Here is a 21,893-nt window from a genome sequence, read left to right as displayed (position 1 = left end):
AATTGTTACGAGGCTTGTTTGACGCTTTATTGCGGAGACATCTTCATTTTTGTTTTAGAGCATGATTATCTTTATTGTTATCTTCAATTATCCTTTTTTGTCATCAAAAATATCTTCAATTATCCTTTTTTGTCATCAAAATTATCTTCAATTATCCTTTTTGACATCAAAAATATCTTCAATTATCCTTTTTTGTCAGATTCTCTTCCAGATATATGTGGTTAAATTTAATGAGTTTGAATTTTTCTTAGTTGCATAGTTGTAAGCTGGGATCACTATATTTTGTAAAATAATATTAGTCAATGATGAAAAAATATGTATGTGAAGCTGAATATGAGTTTTATACTTACTCATTGATTTAGTTTGCTGACTCAGGCCTCTAGTGTAGCTAGTTTCATCCGCATATGAGTTTTATACTTACTCATTAATTTAGTTTGTTGACTCATGCATCTAGTGTAACTAGTTTCAGCCGCATATGAGGTTCACCTCTAAGCGTCTTCTCCATCATAACAATCTGATCATTATTCATAGTAGTTATATTTCTTTTGTTGGGTGACTTTTCATTCTTTTCACAGTTTCAGTTTCGATCTCTAGTGCTCATGTTTAAAAATTCTATTTGAGTTTGATACATTGGAATAACCTCTTCCTCTCTCTCTATATGACAAATATTTGAGAGACTACATATCTTTTTTTTTTTTTTTTTAGGATTAGGCCAAAATTTCAATATAACATAGGATTGTTTTGAATAAATATAATTATTGTAGAAGGATTTTCTTTAGAAACTATATTTATCTTTATCGTAAAGTTATATTTATAATTTATTTTATGATTAGTAATTTTTTTATTTCTTAATTTTTTACAAAGATTTTTTCTTTTAAAATTGGAAATTTGTGTAACATTGACATTTGTCACAATCTGATGAGTTAGTAAGTTTGAAATTGACACTTGTCACGATCTGGTGAGTTAGTAAGATTTTTTTTTTTTAAATTAGAAATTGTGTAAAATTGACACTTGTCACGATCTGGTGAATTAGTAACTTTTGAAATTGACATGTGTCATGTCACGATCTGGTGAATTAGTAAAAAAAAATTCTTTTAAAATTAGAAATTGTGTAAAATTGACATTTGTCACGATCTGGTGAGTTAATAATTTTTGAAATTGACATGTATGACAATGGTGAGTTAGTAACTTTTGAAACCATACTTTATATAATAAGATATATAATTTTGTCCTATAAAGGTTCTAACTCATGATAGAACCAGAATTTGTTAATTTGGGGCTAATGCAGTTAATTAATAGAGGTTTTGTTTGAAATCTAGTTCGTTAGCCTGGCAAGTCATATATATACAAAGTAGTTTAAAATCTAGTTTGCGAGGCTGCATAAACAAGTCCACGAGAGCACGAACCGAGAACAAAAATCATATAGGTAATGCAAAAGTAGTGCTCCAACCGGCCCAAGATGTTCAGCCATGACACAACCTGTGGACCATATGTCTACTGCACTTGTGTACTCATACAGTGGCTCCAAAGTTGAGCTCTGGGGCACGAGATAGTCACAAATGTAAGATAACTTGGCTTCTCCTTTCACCTGACACGACATATTTTAGGCATAGACTAGAAAAAACTGTAAGATCCTTGTGCCAATGTGGTCGAAAAAGAAAGTATTAAATCCGGAAGCTTTAAACTCAGGTCCTCAAGGTACAACTACACGTACTCTAGTGGATGAGTTTCACATCCTTGTCCTCTTTGACTCTTTGTTAGTATGTATACAAAGTTCTCAAATCGAGGGAAAAACAGAGACAAGAATTGCGATTAAATTATGCAAATCTTTTTTTTTTTGTTTCAAATGCAAAATAAGTCCTACAAAAATATAAGAAAATCAACAATGAAAAATGAGAAATAGAAAAACAAATCACGGGTCCTATCATTCTTTCCTACTATACAATGAAAACATTCTCTACCCACGAGAGTCCATTTGGACCCAAACCTAACAATTTCTTCACACAAAAGACAAGACTACTAAACAACAACACACAAATGTCACAGCGAGCAAATCAAACGCAACCCGCTACAAAACGCTTAGAATTAATTTCTTACCAATTTCAAATGATCTCATATGATTAGTTTTACATCAACTCACTCAGAGCTATTGGAGTTCTCTTCTCTGCTTTCCTCATCATGATCACTCTGTTGCGGCTTCTCTTGATGCTCAACCGCTTGTTCCCCATTCCCGTTCCCGTTTCCGCCTCTCGAATAAGCCGCGTTCAAAGCGGCTAACATCCCGAGTTTCGAGTCCGGCATGCTTAGACCTAAGTTCTGAGTCGGCTGCGGCTGAGCTACAAACGAGCCTAGTTGAAGAGGACTCCCTCTATACTGATCCATCGGAAAACTAAACCCTGTTCCCGCCATAAAATGAGTCGCAGCTCCAGCTCCAGCAGAGTTCACAAATGGCCACATAGGAGCACGGTGGCCCGCCGAGTTGTTGTTGTTATTGCTACTACTCTCCATCTGATTACCGGGTGGCACCGGAAGCATCCAAAAAGTGTTCCCACCGCTAGACCTACTCGTCGGAGCAACCGCCCACATCGGCGCCGCCGCAGGATCCGGAGTTTCACTTTCTTTTAAAGACTTACTCTCGTTCTGTTTCCTATCATCATCGTCTTCCTTAGACAAATCAATCGATCTATACCGTTTCCTGGAGAAATTCTCACCGTCAGGAATCGTTTCCACCGGAGCTTGATTCTGGTGGTGGTGGTGGTGCTGTTGAAGATGATGATGAAACCCTAAAAGCGGCGCCGCATGAGCTGCCGCAGCCGCAAACGCACCTCCTTGTTCATCAAACTGATGTTGGTGGTGATGAGTCAATCCAAGAGCACCGTAAAGCGGCACCGATTTAGACGGCGGCGCCGAAAGAGTCGATCCGCTGCTACGAAGCGAAACACTCAAAGTAGAAAAGTTCGCCGGAATAGTACCAGTACCTGTAGCAGCAACAATCGCCGGCTCAGCTTGTTGAAGAAGCCATTCGATAGTTTCACCATCAGATTTATGACCTAACTCTCTCGTCAACTGAAAAACCCTAGCCGCACAAAGCGCTGGCATACGAATCCGTCGTCCTCTTCCGTCGACTTTCGTGTGACGGTCTTTAGTAGAACGCTTCGTTGTAGTCGCCGCCACCGCAGCCGTTGTTGTTGTTGAGAGTGTTGAGTCTTCTAAGGGTGTAGATCTGGGGACGATTGTGAGAGATGCGTCAACTAGTTGTCTTGCTCCTCCACCTAATCCGGTGGTGACGGCGGCGGCGGTGTCGTTGTTGTTACGGATGTCGGAGAGATCCATTTTTTTTTGTGGGAGAAAGGGGAAAGGGACAGAGATGAAATTGGAATTAGGGTTTTGTGGAAGAAGAAGAAGAAAATGAAACGAGTATGGATGATTCGATTGTCGCCTTCATGTGTAAAGTACTTGTGTTTCTCAGTTTGACTCTTGTCTTGTTCTTCGTCTGAACAACATCTAAGAGAGAGAGAGATGAGAAAAGGGTTTGATGATGTAAAAAGCAGGTAGATGACTTTTCCAGCAAACCCGAATTATTATTATTTAATTTTGTAGTTTTTTTTTTTCCCGTCATTAAGAAAAAAAAAACATTGATTAGTTTATTGTGATTATAAAGGTGGATTAGCCCATTAATTTAATTAATTAGGGGAAGAAAGAAATTAAGATGACCTTTCATAATTTTGTTGTTATTGTCTCTTCCCAACCATAATCCACCCACAAAGTGAGTTTTATTAACTTTTTCCATTTACATAAAAATAAGATTAAAAAGATAATTTAGTTTTTTTAAATTGTTTTATTATTTTTGTAACTATTTCTTAAGATAAATGAGATGAAAATAATAGAATAGTTTTTATTTTGTTCATCTTTTTAAAAAGGGAGAAAAACTCTTTTTTATTTATTTAAAGAGATGAAAATGATAAATTATCTAACTTTTTATTTTTAACTCAAACGTTGAATTTAGTTTTCATCCAATTTTTACTTTAAAAGTGACTACCATTCACAACTATGTAATTTATGATCAAATAAATAAATTTAGACATTAATTAATGATTTCACTATGGTAATCCAAAAAAAAAGTTTACTTATACAATTTTAGAAATAACAATATAGAGAATCGAACTAGATATTTCATTTTAAAAACATAAAGACATGAAATATTAAATAACAAAAATAAGAAATCGATTTTAAATAAAAGTAAATGAAGTTAATAAGATCTTTATAAGATGTAGGATTCCATTCCGTTGGTAGTAACCACAATAAGAAAAATAATGTGATACTATTATTCTTTAAAATATTCTAATTTGTGCGATGAAATTGTTATAATAGTATCTCTGAATAGTTAGATCTTAGATGAGCGACATGAGACATTTAAAAGTGCATGTGACGTTAGATAAGTGATTCATGATGTTATCACATGTGTTCACAAAAGGGATACGACCATACGAGAGGTTATACCTTTTTTTTTGTAAAATCCTATGTCTATGTCTACTACTATGGTTACCAATGAAAGCTTAAATCCTATGTCTCTACTGCTCGTATCAGAATTAAAGAGAACTGAGAACTTGCATTTTAACCATGTTAAAGACTTTGGAGCGACACACATGTTTCTTGAATTCTTGGTATTAGTTTAATAGATTTGTCGAATTGGGAAAAGAACAGATAAGCATCTTTTGGACAGCGAAGCGTGCGTAATTTGGCAGGTGGGGACAGCTCATCCAATCCACCTCCGTATCCCCTCCCATATATATATTTTAGTTTTGTAAGATTTATCAAAAGTCTTTTATGATTTTATCCCACTAGATACTCTTATTGTTTTTAACTTTTTTATACATTAGGTAAATGACACTTCTGAACCAAAAAAAAAAAAAGTGAAAGAAACTATACTCTTTAAGACTGTAAATGGTCTTGGAAAAAAAAAGATTATGCACTTTCAAATTGGGTTGTTTTACCCGTCAATACTTCAAAGATTATACTTCAATAGACTGTAAATATGAACATTTTTTTTTCCTTTTTTTCTTTTCCTTTTTTCTTTTTTCTTTTCTTTGGACAAACAAATTAAGCACTATACGTCTTGACAAAGAGTAATGAAACAAGTGTAGAGATGTGCCTATAAGGACCGAGGCAGAGTTAAAAAGCAATCAAATATGCTGACACTTAGGAAAGTACAGAAAATGTCATCCATCAACTTTACATGAAGCATTCACTCGAAGGGAATGCACCATTTTTACCAGTAACATAAAATACAAACAAACAGTGGAGATTCATAGTACAACTCCAGAGATGAGTGTTTTATTTTGTCCCATATCACAAAGTCGCTACAACAATCACCAGATAAATGAAGTCCAGGTGTCTGATCTTCGAACTAAACCACCTCAGGCAAGCCATCTGCTGGAATTAATATAGGTTTCCAGGTGCACTGGTGAGTTAACTTGTCAACCATAAGAAGAAAGAAAAACAATGACCGGGGAGTTAAAAACGTGGTGAGGCAGTAGATTAGGGCATGATATTGTTTGAATACCAAGTCCTTGATGATCTAATGAACCATTGGGTAGACTAAAAGTGGAATTGACCCATCACAGATACAGAGTCATGCCTACAGTTGGAATCCTTGGTGTTCAGGGAAAGACTGGAGAACTGAGACTCGAGATCTTTGCCAGTAGTACGTCCGCGAGTGGCTGATGGTTTCTGAGTTTGTTGTTGTTGCTGATACAGCGCTCGAAGTCTTCCAATCTCCTTTTCCAACACTTCCTGTTCCACTGGATAATAGAGGGAACTCATGAGCTATACAATCTCAAGTATGAATCTGTACTACTACTTTGCTACAAATTGAATTCTCTTTTCCAAGTCATAAATAAAAAGTGTGTTATGGTTGCTTTGAAATACAGCAAAATTTGTTGGTTAGTTTCTTTAACACAAGCATATGAATAATAACTTTAAAAAAAACAAAATTTAGAAAAGTATTATTCAGTCTAGCTCAAACTGAAAAATTCATAACATCTGACTAGAGTTTGAATCTAAAGAACTTAAATTATGAGTCTAGCATACTTCTTTGATACAAAATAGGATTCTCTTTTCCATGTCAGAACATACAATGTGTGAGATGGTTGTTTGGTATGACTACGTACTGTTCAATCACTAATACTTACAAACTCATACTCTAGCCTAGAGCTTGAACTTCGAATCTAAAGAACCTAAAAGAATCTTTTTTTTTAGATGGGTGCAAGAACTCACATTGTTTGATAAGCTTCTCCTGAGCTATACTTTCGAGTCGTTGCTTAAGAGCTTTATTTTCCATACTCAGAATAAGATTCCGCTGGTTGAGAAAATCAAGCTCAGCTGCAACTTTGGAGCCTTCTGCCTATAGAAACCAAAGAAAACCATACTTAAGTGCTCCAAAAATTGTTATCAAATACATATTTCACCAACTCTCTCTTTAAATGCAAGATTTTTATTTTTTGTTGGCCTTACCTGCAATGTTTGTACATTCCTTTCTAGCTCAGAAATGTACTGGAGCTTACGAACTCGTGATCGTTGTGCAAATTGCCTGCAGGAACCACCAACTAACTATGTTATAATACTAAAAATTAAAGTCCAATATCACTAATCATTCCATAAATGTTATCAGTATTGTTCATCTTTTACTACCTGACATATGATATTTATGATAATATTATTCAAAGATGTAAGTTATCTCAAGTCAATGAGACCAAATATCATATCACAAAGAATCAAAAAGCCGATTGGGTCATTCACTAGGGAGGAAATGGTAATGAATATATCTCAATATCAATTGCTATATATATATATATGTAAATATATCAAGAATGAGCAAAGAGATCACATACTGCTTGGCTCGTTTTGTGTTGTCAGCTTCATAAGTCACAGGCGAAGGATTGGAGTTGTTTTCCTCTGAAGAGTACAACTTCGAGTTCGGATCATGAGAAAGAGGTTCAGCGTAATTCTTTCTTTCTGATAGTACTGTTGCTTCTTGAGACATATATGATGATCCCATATTTTTCCCACCACCGCTCTCTCGAGGGAAAGGTAGCCAAGAAGGACGAGCCCCAGAAGCCACCAAAGAATCCCGCTGTCGACTCTTCTGTTTCAGAAAGTTAGCATCAGGGTAGAAGGCAGCATCCTGAGCATTTTTATTCCGATCAAGCTCTTGCATCCCCCTGGAAGAAACAGTATTCCTATAACTGAAATCATTTTGGAGTGTCAAACTTATGTTTGTAGCATTAGCCACGTCTAGATACGCGTAAGAGTCACTTGATGAACGTCGATGACCACATTTGCGAGCAGGACTCTCTGGCTCATTGAGAAGATCATCAAGCCAAAAAGGAAGCTCTTCTACCAAATGGCTCTCGGAAGAAGTCCTCTGATGGTGCGTTTTCACATCACCAAGCTTCTGACTGTTCCTTGAACCAATCAAACCACTAGGAATGTACTCAAAATATGATGCTGATACACTAGGAAACGGGATTTTTGGAGGGAGCAAAGCATGCTTTCCTGGGTACATCAAGTTTCTAACACTCTGTGATCCTTTGGAGCTTGCCATTACCTAACAGCCACTCTTGCCTGCCAAAATAACATAAAAGATCAATGCAAACAACAAAAGATCAATGGAACAGATAGATCTGATTATTTAAACCAATGCATCAAAACCCACAAAGCAGGTCTTTTTATGGTTGACCTTAGAAGGCAGAAGGCTCATACATTAAGGGAAACGTTTTTGATAATAACATCAAACACAGATCAATGCAACATCATGTTCAAACACAGAACCAGCTCATACAGAGCAGACCAGACCAGACCATGACCAGCTCATCCCACACATATAGTTTGCTTTCTCATTAAGCTAGATTAACATATACACAGACTAATACTATCTAATCTCAACTAATCAAACTTCTTACTCATCGAAGCTCATCACTATTCTTTTGTCATCATCCCTCATTTCCCAGCAACCAAACAGTGAAACAGTCAGATACTACCTATACTTTAAATATAAAAAATCCATAAAAAGTTTTTAAGTAAAATCAAAAAGTTTCTTTTTTTAGAAACTATGACAATCAGCTAACAGATTCGTCTTCTTTGTTACAAGTTCCAACTAAAACAAGAAGAAGAAGAAAACTAACCAGTCGAAAGACAGATCCAAATCGGAGAAAAGAGCAGTTGGAAAATGATGACTCCGGCTTTGCCTCAGTCCACCGGAGATCTTCTTCTCTTTTGGAAACTCTTATCGTTGAGTTGAGGAAGAAGAAGAAGAAGAGGAATCTCTATTGACCTCAAAGAAGGGTGATAGAGAGAAATTTTTGGAGAATTTAGTCCTCAAAAGTAAAATAAAAGCTTTCTCTTTTGTCTGAAGGCCTTTTGTTTTTTCTTACTTTTAGTATTTAAAAAATAGTCCCATATACTTTATCATATTTTACAATTTACCCTTTTGAATTTTGGAATTAAAAATGAAAAGTCTTTTTCTTTTTCCTTTTAGATTAAGGAAAAATTGTCCGATTAATCATGGAATCGACTTGCTTCATAGAGCAGCTGAATTGTCTTTTCAAACAATGGCATAATTTGTTTTTTCTTTTACAAAATCTCATAACTGTATTTATATGGATATTTCAGATCAGAATTAATGTGTGATATTATTGGTCAAGGTAGTGTAAGTAAAAGAAACAAAAGTAAAAAATTATACTTTTGTTTTTATTTCTTTTATTTTACATCTTTTGAATCAGTAGTTTAATCCCTCTTATTCGAGATAACGTGATTTAGTGAAAATTAAACTCTAATAAAAAAAAACGTTAACCATTTGAATTTAAAAAAACTTCACTATTTTAAATTTTTGTTTAATCTAGTATTTCTATTTGCTTAGTTATTTTATTTCTTATGGGTGTTTTTATTTAGCATTGAAAATGCTACTGTTCTCTACGTCTAATGGACTATTTTCAAGTCGAGATTTAAATACAACAGAAAACATATATACATTTCTATTTTCGTATTTCAATTCTTTTTTTTTTTGTCATCTGGTTAGTATATATTGAATAAAGAGGTGAAAATACCCAGGTTACAAGATCCCGATTAGGGGAGGCAAATCTTAAAAACAGACTGTCCCATGAGTTCTATACTAAGTCATTTGTGTTAACATGACATTTACCAAAAAAGTTCCCCAGCCTTTTAAAACAAAGGAAGTCTAAACTTCACATATCAGCTCAAAAGAGAGGATGGGACTCTCTCATTCTCAAAGAGCTCCCTCAGCCACGAAGGAGAGCTTTCCGCCACATAGGAGTTGATACGATTATCCCTAGTGACACTTTGAGCAATAAGAGTAGCTTCTCTATTTGCTGATGATTCCTCTAAGACAAGATTCCATTCCAAAAAGCCTTCTAGCAACTTACCCAGTTCTTCGATTTCCCATTTAAAGGATGGCCAAACTTGAGGTCTTTGCATATAAGCTATCACCGTGTTGTCTTCGAAAGCAAAGATGACCTTATTGACACGATGTTGCAACATGCTTTCCATTGCCCAGATAAGCCCAACAAAACTCGTCTTATTCTTCAAATTTATCCCTTTGAAAGCTCTACGGCTATGGATAAGCACTTCTCCCCTCTCATCACTTAGTACCCATGCACTCCCTGCCAACTGATTTCTTTTTGACCATGCGATACCAATATTACATTTTAATCATCTATCAGGAGGGGGATTCCACTTACCATCATGAAAGTTCTGAAGGACAGACCTTCGGGCAGTAGTTGTTTGTGTACTCTCTTCTCTTGGCTCTTCGTTGGAATCTGTTCGTTGCGCACAATACTCATAAATCTTCTCCACTGACTCAATAGGAGAAAAACCTTTACCTTCAAAGATTTGCAGATTCCTATTCTTCCATATCCTCCACACTATCCATGGAAAACTTCTTTCTTATGTGTTGTGGCCATGCTTTATTTTCGTATTTCAATTCAAATATGCATTTCTCTATGACTCTATGCGTATACGGTTATACTTATTACCCATGAGAATAATCCAAGATTTGTAGGTAATAGAGATATCATGATTAAAAGAGTTAGAAGTTGTTTTTAGATGTTACTATAATATATATACGAAAGAGCATATTGATAGACTGACAGAGACATTAATCTAGTTACAATTTACACGTCAAAAACACTACAACACAACACAAAGGAAAAGAGGATCTTTTGTCGAAGATCATGTTTTTAGCATATGGGCCATTTATTTATTAAATTTAATTTGTTAATATAATGATTGGTGAGTTGGAATTGATCTGTTACCTAACTTAAAGTGCAACAACATGGGCCAACTTGAGTTTTTATTACATTTCTATATTTATAGGTTCACAAAATGACAAAAACAAAAATGTAATCTCAAATTTAAATTTTTCTCCAACATGACTTTCACAAACTTTACTTTTAAATCCAATTCTCTTGTTCCCGATCGAGTCTGTGGCGGCCCCTTTGTTTCCACAACCTTATAATGTTTTATTATCCATTGTTAATCACTGTGTTAACTGTTAACTAATCATTAATCACCTTCATATTTAAAACTGCTACTTGTTTATTTACTTTATTATCATAGACTTGACCTATACTTTTCTATACTATCCTTGCATTGCATGTATATCTATACGTATTTATAAAGTTTGGGGGGTATAATATAAGGTAAGTTGGACAAAAAAATAGACCATCACTACAAAAAGACTATTGCATGTTGATGAAAAGTGATTGATTTGTATGAAAAAATAAAATAATAATTATATCGTTGTTTGTAAAAACTAATATAAAAAGTGTCACAAACTGTAGTGAAGTAATTAGAAACGGCAGATTTTCTTATATGGGGCTACATGAAAAGTTGAATTTAGCCAAAAAAAAATTCAGTCGTTCAACTTCGTCATCCATGGTTAACATATGAATGAAAAATAAGCCGTGGTTCAGTAACCATGGCTAATAAAACCGCAATGGTAGATGTATATATGTGACTAAAAGTCATGGTTAGAAACAAGACACGATATAACTACATACGTTTAGTGGCTACTCCTACCTACAAAAATATAAAATGCAGCAAATCATAGTCCAAGAAAACTAGCCATTACTTTAAGGTGGCCAAGTGGTGATACAAATAACACCTAAAATAAAGAAACTTTTTCATTAAGGATGGCTCTACCAGCCTACCACCCAAGAAGACATGCTATTTTATAGGGGGTGTAGAAATAAAATTGTTGAAATGTTGTATGTGTGAAATGATCGGTACATCGACGGTATGTGGTTCCCACGAACGAACGTCGACAAAGAGGAGTTTAGCCAGGCCGTCTCAGCATTTTCTAAAATCCTAAACCAAAAAGAATTTTGGGCCTTTTCCACCTTATAATTTTTTTTTTCTTTTTTCTTGGGCCCTTTCTGTTAAAGTTTTTTTTTTGAAATAACAAATTTGGCATGAGCGCTTGTAAAATGTACTCTGCCACCCCTTAAGACGGGCCTGAGTTTAACCCGTATTGCAAACACTAAAGTTAGTCTCTGTAATGTAAGGTATTAAATCCCAGTCCAAGTAAAGGAAGAGAAGATCATGATTTGTTTTATTAGTTTTAGATGATAAGTTTTTCATTAGCAATCAATCAAATTTGCTAAGTAAATTCTGATTTGATTTGCACTCATGAGTCATGTCTCATTCTAGTTTCAGAATGAGAAAATCCTTTGTAATCATATTTGCTACATTACATAGACGAGAGAGAGAGAGTCATCGGTATCGGTTTGAGATTAACTATGCCAAAGTGAACTTTATATTATTGTAGCAACATGATTGCATAATTATGAATGAAGAACAAACTAAACACGTGTAAGTAAAAGAATATATACATACGTGTAAGAAGATAATTTAACTTCTTGTAAACTGTGCAACGAGTTTATTGTTTCATTAACCTTAAAACAGAGTCAAAACAATTAAGAACTGGAATGAGTTAGCACTGATGTGGACGTACCTTAATATAGGAAGGTGGTGAGGTTACTTGGATAAGAAGTTAAGATCCCCCATGAATTTAAAGGAAAAGATCTTAAAATAGATAGAGGTATGGCGTAAAGAAAGGCTTAAACAAAACAGCAAAGCCCTTTATAATTTCAATCTAACTCTCTCTCATCTCTTGCGGGATACAAAAAAAAAAAAAAGAGGAAAAACTTAAGCCTGAAGAAATCAGCCAACAGAAATCAATTTAACAAAAAACCTCTTTCTGCTCTCTCTCTCTTTTTCAAATCCCATATGTTGCTTCCTTGAGTTTATCTATGAATTGGAAGCAACATCTGAGGATCCATTGATTACCAGACAAAACTTATATTTTAAACAAAAACATATTATTTTTGTGTGTGAGAGCGTTAATGATGAAATAGCAGATTGAGAGCAAGAAAGAGGTATATTAGTTGATAACCGCGATATGGAGATTCAGAGGATGAGGCAGTTGATGTCCCTTTGGTCTAATTTGAAGAGTAGCCGCGTATCTCTCACCGGTGGGAATCATACTGCCGCCCGGTTCTGCACTCGCTAGGCTCGCCTCTTCTCTCGCTCGCTCCCTTTTCTTTCTTCCTTTATTTACTTCCTTTGAATTCTCTTTTAGCTTTCTATTCTCTTCTCTTCTCTCTTTCCTATTCTTTAACTTTCAACTGCGCTTTTTTTCGCATTCTCTCTCTTTGTCTCAGCTTTTTTTTAAGACAATAACAAAAAGATATGGTGTTTGTTACTGTCCAAGACTTTCACTCCATGTGCCAAAAGCATTTTCACTACCTCTTGAAAAAGAGAGACCGTTCAAGCTCATCTTTAAACTCTACGGATTCTTTCCTAAAGGCTTCTCGTTCTGAAGTCTTGAGTCTCTTTATGAGATCAACGCTTTTGGCTTTGTTGTTTCTGTCATTTACTTGGTTGAGTCTCCTGAAATATGGAGCTACTTCTGCAACCGATCCATCTAAGTCGGTTGAATCTGACCTTCCTGAGCTACTGCCTTTGCTTCTCAACGATTTGGAGAAGGAAGGTCTTTTTAAGATGGGAGACAAAGCACTCTTCCTAAGTGGTGGAGATGATGAGGTCACTGTTTCTTCATACTCTCAAACAGTGATCGAAACTGATATGCTTCTTGTATCTGCAAACGATCAGGAGATGCAGAGCATGGTCCCAAACGAGACCTTTGATTTCGCCTTTGCGCATTCTCGTCACATTGACTCTGCTGAATTTATAGACAGGATTCTCAAAGTTGGCGGCATCCTGACCGTCCAAGTCAACCTTCAAGATCTTCCTCCAAGTTTCTTGAAACATCCAAACTACGAAATAGTCTACGTAAAGAGCTCTGAGTACACGGTAATGACGATGAGGAAAACAGGGGAAACAGAGAAAAAGCAGAGCTTAGTTGCCACAGGGAGAAAACTTCTCGGCATCACAGAAGAAGATACCAAAGAAAAAGCTTTGAGAAAGCTAGAGGATGTTCTCCTTGAACCACCAAGAGCAGCTTCCAGGAAGTCAAGAACGTACTTCAAAAGGACAAGGTACCTCCCGGACCTTATGGGAGACAATATGGACCTCGAGAGCTACTCGAGGCGAGTGTTCATTGATGTGGGCAACGGAAAAGGAAGCAGTGGAACGGAATGGTTTATTCAAAACTACCCAACAAGGAACCAGAAGTTTGAGATGTACAAGATTGAGACGGTGAACGATGAGATGAGCCTAGAATCTGAGAAAATGGGCATGACGGAGTGGCTGAAAGATAATGTGAAGGAGGATGAATACGTGGTGATGAAGGCGGAAGCGGAAGTGGTGGAAGAGATGATGAGGAGCAAGTCGATCAAAATGGTGGATGAGCTTTTCTTGGAGTGCAAGCCAAAGGGTTTAGGGCTAAGAGGAAGGACGATGCAGAGTAAGAATGGTAGAGCTTATTGGGAGTGTTTGGCTCTCTATGGCAAACTCAGAGATGAAGGAGTTGCTGTGCATCAATGGTGGGGTTGAAGTTAAAGAACATGGAGACAGAACTGAGAGAGAATATTCGCCAAGCCAGTCTCTTTAAATTTTATTGTATGTGTCTTTTTTGTTTTTTGTTTTGTTTTTTTTTTTTTTGTTTTCTTTGTCCTTATGTCTGATTTATTTATATTCTCATCTTGTTATCATCAATGTGTTGTTGTGTTTAAAGTATTTTGTTGTGAATTTTGGGACTAATGAGCTTAATTACAGATCTTTAGTAAAATCCTGTTGAATTTTTTCTTATAGATATTTCTACTAAAAGAAGATATCAGTGTAGACTTTTTTAGCTAAACAACAATTTACAGATTTTCGTCGCATGATATGTAGAAATCAGTTTATATACTTTGGTATATCCAATTTTCTATATAATTCGTATATATCCTAGGTCGTTGTTTTGCCAAAATATTTCAAATTGTAGAATTTGATAGGGGTGAACCCAAATTTTTTCTATTTTATATAAATTATTTGGTTCATACCTGCGCAAGAGTAAAGAGCGAGGATAATGTTTATAAAGAAATTGATATCTAAAAGGTAATTTGTTGTTAATTTTAAATGGTGTTAACAGTTTTGTTTTAAAAAAATTTATAAACTTTTGATTAGGGATGTTAAATCAATAAATCCGAATTTACTTTGAATTATTTGTGGAGGGACAATACTTGAGTTCACTCCTAATGTATATACATTGATTGTAAAATTACTCCTTTATTCACTTGTATACATCATTGTAAAATTAAAACCCAAACCAACATAATTTCATTATAATTATAAAATTCAAATTTTAATCCTCTTTTATAAACCAAATCGACATAAAACTTTGATTAATTAAAATCTAAACCCTAACCACACTTTTATAAATCCAAATTGACAGATAATTTCGTTTTAATTATAAAATTCAAATTTTAACCATCTCACTTGTAAACCTAAAGAGCCTAAATCAACGTATAATTTTGTTTTAATTGTAAAATCTAAACTCTAATCCTCATTTATAAACCTAAACCGATATATAACATTGTTTAATTGTAAAATATAAACCAAGCTAATATTTAACTTTTTCTGTTATTAAAAACACACATAATTTGCTTCTTTAATTTATTTTGATTTTTAATATATTTTGATTTATTTTATAAATATAATATTAAATAGAAGATTCTGATTGGTTGAAAAAGGAGGAGATGAATAAAAGGGATTTTTCTTATTGGATTTTTTTTTTCAAATTTTAGATTTATAAATAAAGTATTTAATAAAATCCCTATTTTATATTGTACTAGATAAGGTTCGCGTAAAGAGGGTTAAAAATTTATTGAAGTAACTAAAATCTAAGTAATATCCTATAGGTAGTTTATGCATATTCTTCTAAGATTACACATATTTGGATGAATATCATATTTTTAATGGCATTTTTAATAAGTTTTTTGAAAGGGGTATTTTTAAAAAGTGGTATTGAAAAAGAGGTATTTTTAAAATTCTATATATAAAACAAATAAATTTCCTAAATGTCAATAATAAAATTATATTTATTCAAATCACACAATATCAAATTATATAACTTATTAAAATATAATTATACATACAGATTTCTCGAGTTATTCAATTTTTATTGTTAAGCTTTCATAATAGTTTTATTTGGTAATGACCATTCGAGGTAAAACAAATATACTGTACATGATAAAAATAAATATTTACTATGATATTCAAAAATTCGGTTTAAGTTGTTCATATAAACTAATATATAAATTAAAGAGTTAAATGATTAAAATTTAAATTATATTGTCATATGAAGTGCAATAAAACCTAGTAATCTAATTAATTTAAATTTAAATTTCTTTTATATTACACAATTTAAATTAGATTGCTAGGTTTAGTTCTAATAATTTTTTCTTTGTAGTACAAAATGATTGGAAATGAAATACCAAATCGTCTTTTATATAGAAATATCATTATATTACAAAACTTGAATTAAATAAACAATAGAATGATCTTTATTCTTTATAATAAGTTTAAATGAAAATGAATGGAGAAAAAAGTCAATTCATAGTTTATGTAGCTTCAGTTACAATTTTGTATTAAAGTGTGGATTAATCGTACATGTATAATATATATATATATATATATATTTAATAGAAAAAATATTATATCTTTAGGAATTAAATGTCAAATTGACCAAATAGTGAAACATTACTTTTATACCCTTTTATATATATGATTGCGAGTAGATATGGGATGATGGAGTCCATGAAGGTGTATCACAATTCACAGATCTATATACAAGAAGGTTCTACAGGTGGTATAGCGTCCATCAAGTTCGACTATGTCAAAAATGGTCAACCTAGAGCTGGATCAACCCATGGTGACAAATATCAAAATTTCACCGAGTGTGTACGTCGTCGAACTCTATGTTTTTGGCCTTTTCCTTCATCGACTTTATCAAATCCTAATTGTGTTCTTCACTTCTACCTCTTAAAGAGGTCTTTGTAATACCTGTTTAATGTGTACGGTTTGGAATACCAATCAATGTATACAGTTTTTTGTTAAATTCGGTTTAGACTTGGTTAGTCTTTTTATGTGTAAATGTTTTATTTGATTACAATTATTATAAAACTGAATTGTTTTGCAGTTTGATTTAAACCATACCTGCGATGAGCATATCTTATCTGTGAACTGTTACTACGAATCTACGATGAAGGTGAGATACAAGGACTTGTGATCAAAACCAACATCAGGACTTCTGCATACATGGGATATAACGTTGGTACTACGTTTGAACTTGAATTGAAAGGTAAGAAGATCATTGGGTTTCATGGATCTTTTGACAAAAACCTTACCTCTCTTGGAGCTTACTTCGCACCGATTTCTCCTGCCAAATAATTTGCTTGATCATGACTCACGAGCTTGATAATGTTGCTTCAATAAGTGCGTGAATTTGTACAACTTTACTAATATATCATCGTCTATACGTGTCTTTGGGTTGTCATATTCCGTGTTAAGTTTAATTATTGTCACTTGGAATAAATTAATGTTTTTTTGCAAACAAATTTTGACTTATTTTATGAGAATATATATATATGTTCTGGCTCCATGGTTAATTTCATGTTACTTGCACCATTACATCAGTCCACTGATATATTTCGAATTTTCAGTATGAGATGCTAGTCTAACCATCATCTGATGACAGGACATAATGCAAAATTTGATACATAAATGCCATTGTTACTTTCCAAGCCGTGAGATTGTAAAACTCCCAAAAAGTTTAGTTTCTTGCAGCATCCTAAGAAAAGCCATGTTCAACATATTATCTCCAAAATCATGTTATATATTTCAAATAGTTTTCCAATTTTTTTGTTTTTTTTTTTTTGTCAATTTAGTGAAAAATATTAATTAATCTATGGTCATTGTTTCTGTCCATGAATATTTTCCCTATGTTCTTACTTAGTGTAAGAATATACATAATTCAACAACGTTCTCCATAAGATACCATCATACCATCATTTTCAGTGAGTTGGAGCAGGTACACCAACCCCATATATCATTACATATTCACACGACCTTTCACTTTCTAGAATGTCCTCTCCATCTATAATTATGTCTACATGCACCAAACCATAAAATGCAATTGTAGCCACAAAACCCACTAAAGTCCATCCTCTCTACTCTCCAGTCTTCACCATGGCCAGTTTTCTCTCATTGTTTCTTATTTCTTCTCTAACCCTAGCCGCCGTCCTAATTTCCGTCACAGGAGAAACCCTCGAATCTGATTTCTTGCATCACAAGAAAGAGAAACTTACTCATTTCAGAGTATACTGGCACGACATCGTAAGCGGCCAAGATCCGACTTCGGTACCAATCATGAATCCTCCAAAAAACTATACAGGGGCAACGGGGTTTGGTCTAATGCGTATGATTGATAACCCTTTAACGCTCGCCCCAATATTAAGCTCCAAAATGGTGGGAAGGGCACAAGGGTTTTATGCGGCTACATCTAAAGAAGAGATAGGGTTATTGATGGCTATGAATTTCGCGATTATTGATGGGAAATACAATGGAAGCACGATCACAGTATTAGGAAGAAACTCGGTGTTCGATAAGGTGAGGGAGATGCCGGTGATCGGAGGAAGTGGACTTTTCCGATTTGCTAGGGGTTATGTTCAGGCAAGAACGCATGTGTTTGATCTCAAGACAGGGAACGCTGTAGTAGAGTATAATTGCTATGTTTTGCACTACTGATTCTTCTTCATTTCTAGTTTATAATACTTTTTTCTTTTGGTTTGTTTTTTTCCTTTTCACATAGTGGTGGTGGGAGACAGTAGTGTCTTTCGTCACGTCACTTTAACTAATTTTCCTAGATGCGTGAATATATGATTTTTGCTTTCTTAATGCTTACGTACTCATTATACTATACTAAAGATGAAAAGGAGACCCATCAAAGCGTACGTAAAATAAAAAGTCCACTATTAATTAGAGTAGATAAACAATCTCATATTAGCATTTCATTCTTCAATTTACACAATCTGGAGAGAAAGGAATGCTCGGTTACACAAGTCATCCTCGCCTCCATCAGCTGCTCTCATATATCGGATATCAAGAATACAATTAGGTACGGTGTAGACTTGATCCATCCTCTCAGGCTGGTTTCACTTGTTCCAACCTTGAGTTTCTTCTTCTGTTGCTCTTTGTTGTTGGATTTTTATTCCCAACTTTGTAATCGTTTCATATATAAAATGGTATTTCTTTTCATACATATGAAAAATAAAATAAAAGAACAATCTCACAAAAAATATATATATATATATATATATATATATAATCTCACAAAAAGAAGCATTCATGTAATTTATCACTAAACCATATAAGTTCCAACAACAAAATCCCAGCTTGGGAGGACCCCATATTGATCTAAATGAATGTGTACAAATATTTTCCGGTCACACTAGTTGTACCATTAGTTTGTTTTTGCAATTGTTGTGGCACTATCATATCTAATTGAAACATAGTTTCTCTTATGCTGTATATACCATTATCATATACTAGCTATAAATTTCTTAATTCCACCTAATCTATAAAATTCTTCCCAATTAACCAAATTCAATTAATTGTATTTTACTATTTCTTGATTAAAGTAATTTTTTCCCAAATCGATTTTGGTTTATAGGAATTTGAAATCTTTATGCCAAAGAGGTACAAGTTCTAAATTGAATTCGGGATAACTTTTCTAACCTGGGTATACTCTAATCGCGAAAAAGTAATCGTGATTTTACGTTTTCAAATTTCAATTGCATTTAATTGAATTTGGTTAATTGAAAAGATTTTTGTAGCTGGAATATGTGATTCTAATTGAATGCTTATAAAAAGTGTATCATCATCATATATCCTAAAAAGTATATATAGAGAGAATAAAAAACTCTCTCACGGTGAATTGACCTTAGTGCAGTGGCCAATGGTAAGTCCTTAATGCACAAGGTACCATCACACGCGAGAACGAGTCCCGCTCCCTACGAGTGTAGGGATTTGGCTAATGGGCCGGCCAGTTGTGGCCCAATGGTTGACAAAAAAAAAACTCTCTCAGGCACGATTCCCAAGGACTTTCTTTCAACCACGTTTTCCGACGCCAGCGGAGCAGATTTAGCTGCTTCACCTCCTACTCGTATGCGATCTACTTCTTTTAGTGTTTCTTTTGCAACTGTTTTCCCCAATTTTTCTCTTTGTATAAACTTTTTCGGAATCTTTTCCCCAACCTTTATACGCTTTCGCTGACTTTTTCTTCACCAGAGATGTCTTTTGCTCGACAAAACTCTCTGCAATTCTCGGGCAGCTACTACAACCTTCCTCCACCTTGGCGATGTATTGGAACTAGGATTTTCCCCAGTGGACCTAGTCTCCAAGATTGATTCAACTCACGGCCTATGTCTGCTTCCACTGATCCTTCACGCACCGGAGAGAGTTCTTGCTATGCAAATCCCTCCGCCAAGCTCGGACAGACATATCCTTCAATCCTCATTCTGGCAAACGATTGTGACTCTAGGGTTTTCCCCAGTGGACCTAGCCTCCAATCTCGAATCAAGCCACGACCACCGGCTAGTCTCGTTGACCTATCACTCAACGGAGTTGCTCACTACTCTGCACAACTCTTCGATAGTGAAACTAGGGTTTACCCTGGTGGGCCTTGTCCTTTCTACTGGCCCGTTAATCTTATCAAACATAAAACCCACAGATCTTGAGCCCAGGTGCATAAACTATGAACTTATTTTAAGCCTGTTTCCAGTGGTCTTTCGATATTGTGATTATAAGAGTGGTCGACACCGTCTGCAACTTCTATCGACGCCCCTGGATCGGGTCACCTTTTATAATTTGCAAGTCCTGGTTCAAAGCAACTCCTCGCAGAACTATGTTTATCAAATCTCAAGGCTTTCAGGACTTCCGCTTCTAATCTCTAGCCACTCCATGGGATAACTGAAGATCGGCTTTATGACCCCGGCTCCACGGAAAGGTGGTTCCCGATACTCCTAAAATCCCCTGCTTTCATGCCTAGTGATCACTGCGCCTTGTCATGTCCAATATATTAACATCGGGGACAACTTCCACTTAATGGTTGATCTAACTCTAAACCCATGTAAGCAGTGGCGGATCTAGAAGATTAAATAGTCTGGGGCACCCAACATAACCCTAAAGAAAAGGAAAATTCAGTAATTAAAAACATGGAAAGTATAATAAAACATTTTTGAAAGAGAAAAAAATGGCAACTGATGGGAATTGAACCCTTCTCCTCTTGCATAACATAGGGCACTCTTAACCAAATGGACTAAGTCATGTTATTGTTCATACATCATTTAAACTAATTTTAAAATGTTGTATGGGGCACATGCCCTGCCTCCTTTACATGTAGATCCGCCCCTGCATGTAAGTCCATCCATGATCCTTTGTTCCATGTGTTGAAGCCATGTTTTAGCCAATGGTGTGATCAAGATTATGTACTCTATGGATTCAATTTGAGAATTAATGCATCATTGTTGCTATGGCTTTGCGTTAATTCCTTGCGAATCATGGTCTTAGTATCCCATTTGGCTTTATCTTTTGAACCCTCTTGTTGGAAGTTCTTTGGCATATGGATTCTGAATCCAAATGACCTCTTTGAGTATGGCTTTAGTATATTCAAGACCATACTCCACCCTGCGGTATCTATAGCCTCTGAGCACTTTCAACATTTCTCAAACTATTGTCAAGCTGCTTCTCCGTGTTCTCCAACCGGCGATAATCTCAGCTTTGGCCCCTTGCTTAACGCCAAGTCGTCTTATGACTGTGTCTATCTTCTCATCCAGTGATTTGATCATGGAAGAGATTGTCGACAATTTTGACCTCTCATGTAGCAAGTTTTTTCAAGGATTTGGCTCAAAGCTCTCAAGAACCTCTTGTTGACTAATTCAACCCTTATCTATCTTCCTTGTTGTTGTTTTGGCATTGGGGAATGCCTTTTTCTCTTGCAGTTTAAGCAATGCTTGTATGAACTTTATCTCGTTTTGAGTAGTGAAATGCAAGTGGCTTGACAAAAAAAAAAAGAGTTGAATGCTTATAAGGCCATGTGCATTGGTGAAGGACAATTTTTGGTCCTTCAAATATTTTATTCTTATTTTTGGTCCTTCAATTTTTGGTATGAGCATTGGTTGTCCATGATTCTCTTTGCTTCTTCAAGTGGATCATCCAATGGTTTGGAACCAGAACTTTTAACTTCTCATTTCTCCTCCAAACTCTTCAATAGTGCAGGATAAACCCTGAGACAGGTTTATTCATTGCAGGGATATGTAGAAGAATTGCGGAGTCTGGAGCTTGGTACGTGGCATGATCTGGCTCATATCTACATA

General features: G+C 35.0%; 5 protein-coding genes, 1 long non-coding RNA gene and 1 pseudogene across 8 annotated transcripts; 3 read left to right on the top strand and 4 right to left on the bottom strand.

The window, feature by feature from the left end:
- Positions 1,312-3,569, bottom strand: LOC104750220 (transcription factor TCP8-like). The gene is made up of 2 exons (XM_010471986.2): positions 2,098-3,569; positions 1,312-1,588 (listed from the first exon to the last, which is right to left on the bottom strand). The coding sequence occupies exon 1, from the start codon at positions 3,331-3,333 to the stop codon at positions 2,137-2,139; it is 1,197 nt and encodes a 398-aa protein (XP_010470288.1). The 5' UTR covers positions 3,334-3,569; the 3' UTR covers positions 1,312-1,588; positions 2,098-2,136.
- On the bottom strand, positions 5,170-8,398 carry LOC104750218 (uncharacterized protein At4g06598). The gene is made up of 5 exons (XM_010471985.2): positions 8,184-8,398; positions 6,891-7,623; positions 6,514-6,589; positions 6,277-6,403; positions 5,170-5,801 (listed from the first exon to the last, which is right to left on the bottom strand). Exons 2-5 carry the CDS (start codon positions 7,601-7,603, stop codon positions 5,599-5,601), a joined length of 1,119 nt encoding a protein of 372 aa, XP_010470287.1. The 5' UTR covers positions 7,604-7,623; positions 8,184-8,398; the 3' UTR covers positions 5,170-5,598.
- Positions 9,112-10,053, bottom strand: LOC104753510. The gene is made up of 3 exons (XM_010475754.1): positions 10,050-10,053; positions 9,756-9,959; positions 9,112-9,677 (listed from the first exon to the last, which is right to left on the bottom strand). Exons 1-3 carry the CDS (start codon positions 10,051-10,053, stop codon positions 9,250-9,252), a joined length of 636 nt encoding a protein of 211 aa, XP_010474056.1. The 3' UTR covers positions 9,112-9,249.
- On the top strand, positions 12,197-14,228 carry LOC104750217. Of its 2 annotated transcripts, XM_010471984.2 has the most exons (2): positions 12,197-13,912; positions 13,952-14,228. In XM_010471984.2, exons 1-2 carry the CDS (start codon positions 12,766-12,768, stop codon positions 14,029-14,031), a joined length of 1,227 nt encoding a protein of 408 aa, XP_010470286.1. In that variant the 5' UTR covers positions 12,197-12,765; the 3' UTR covers positions 14,032-14,228. The 2 variants fall into 2 exon arrangements, with proteins under 2 accessions (XP_010470286.1, XP_010470285.1); XM_010471983.2 differs by having other exon boundaries at positions 12,197-14,228.
- On the bottom strand, positions 16,209-16,958 carry LOC104750216. 2 transcript variants are annotated; one of them, XR_761560.1, is made up of 3 exons: positions 16,866-16,958; positions 16,675-16,768; positions 16,209-16,521 (listed from the first exon to the last, which is right to left on the bottom strand). It is a non-coding gene; the product is annotated as an uncharacterized LOC104750216 (long non-coding RNA). The 2 variants fall into 2 exon arrangements; XR_761559.2 differs by having other exon boundaries at positions 16,209-16,768.
- LOC109129593 lies at positions 16,224-16,932 on the top strand (annotated as a pseudogene).
- On the top strand, positions 17,618-18,436 carry LOC104750215 (dirigent protein 19). The gene has a single exon (XM_010471982.2). The coding sequence runs from the start codon at positions 17,707-17,709 to the stop codon at positions 18,262-18,264; it is 558 nt and encodes a 185-aa protein (XP_010470284.1). The 5' UTR covers positions 17,618-17,706; the 3' UTR covers positions 18,265-18,436.

The sequence above is a fragment of the Camelina sativa genome, chromosome 16 (genome assembly GCF_000633955.1).
Source record: "Camelina sativa cultivar DH55 chromosome 16, Cs, whole genome shotgun sequence".
Lineage (NCBI taxonomy): Eukaryota > Viridiplantae > Streptophyta > Magnoliopsida > Brassicales > Brassicaceae > Camelina > Camelina sativa.
Note: the sequence above shows the minus strand (reverse complement) of the source record. Positions and strands in the feature narration are given on the sequence as shown.

What these genes read in the sequence shown, in the direction of transcription:
- LOC104750220 (XM_010471986.2), bottom strand. Translation starts at nt 3,333, where the DNA reads ATGGATCTCTCCGACATCCGTAACAACAACGACACCGCCGCCGCCGTC.
- LOC104750218 (XM_010471985.2), bottom strand. Translation starts at nt 7,603, where the DNA reads ATGGCAAGCTCCAAAGGATCACAGAGTGTTAGAAACTTGATGTACCCA. An exon ending in AACACAAAACGAGCCAAGCA is followed by an intron (nt 6,590 to 6,890) that starts GTATGTGATCTC and finishes TGGTTCCTGCAG; the next exon opens with GCAATTTGCACAACGATCAC. An exon ending in GGAATGTACAAACATTGCAG is followed by an intron (nt 6,404 to 6,513) that starts GTAAGGCCAACA and finishes TGGTTTCTATAG; the next exon opens with GCAGAAGGCTCCAAAGTTGC.
- LOC104753510 (XM_010475754.1), bottom strand. An exon ending in CCTTCAGAACTTTCATGATG is followed by an intron (nt 9,678 to 9,755) that starts GTAAGTGGAATC and finishes ATCAGTTGGCAG; the next exon opens with GGAGTGCATGGGTACTAAGT.
- LOC104750217 (XM_010471983.2), top strand. Translation starts at nt 12,766, where the DNA reads ATGGTGTTTGTTACTGTCCAAGACTTTCACTCCATGTGCCAAAAGCAT.
- LOC104750215 (XM_010471982.2), top strand. Translation starts at nt 17,707, where the DNA reads ATGGCCAGTTTTCTCTCATTGTTTCTTATTTCTTCTCTAACCCTAGCC.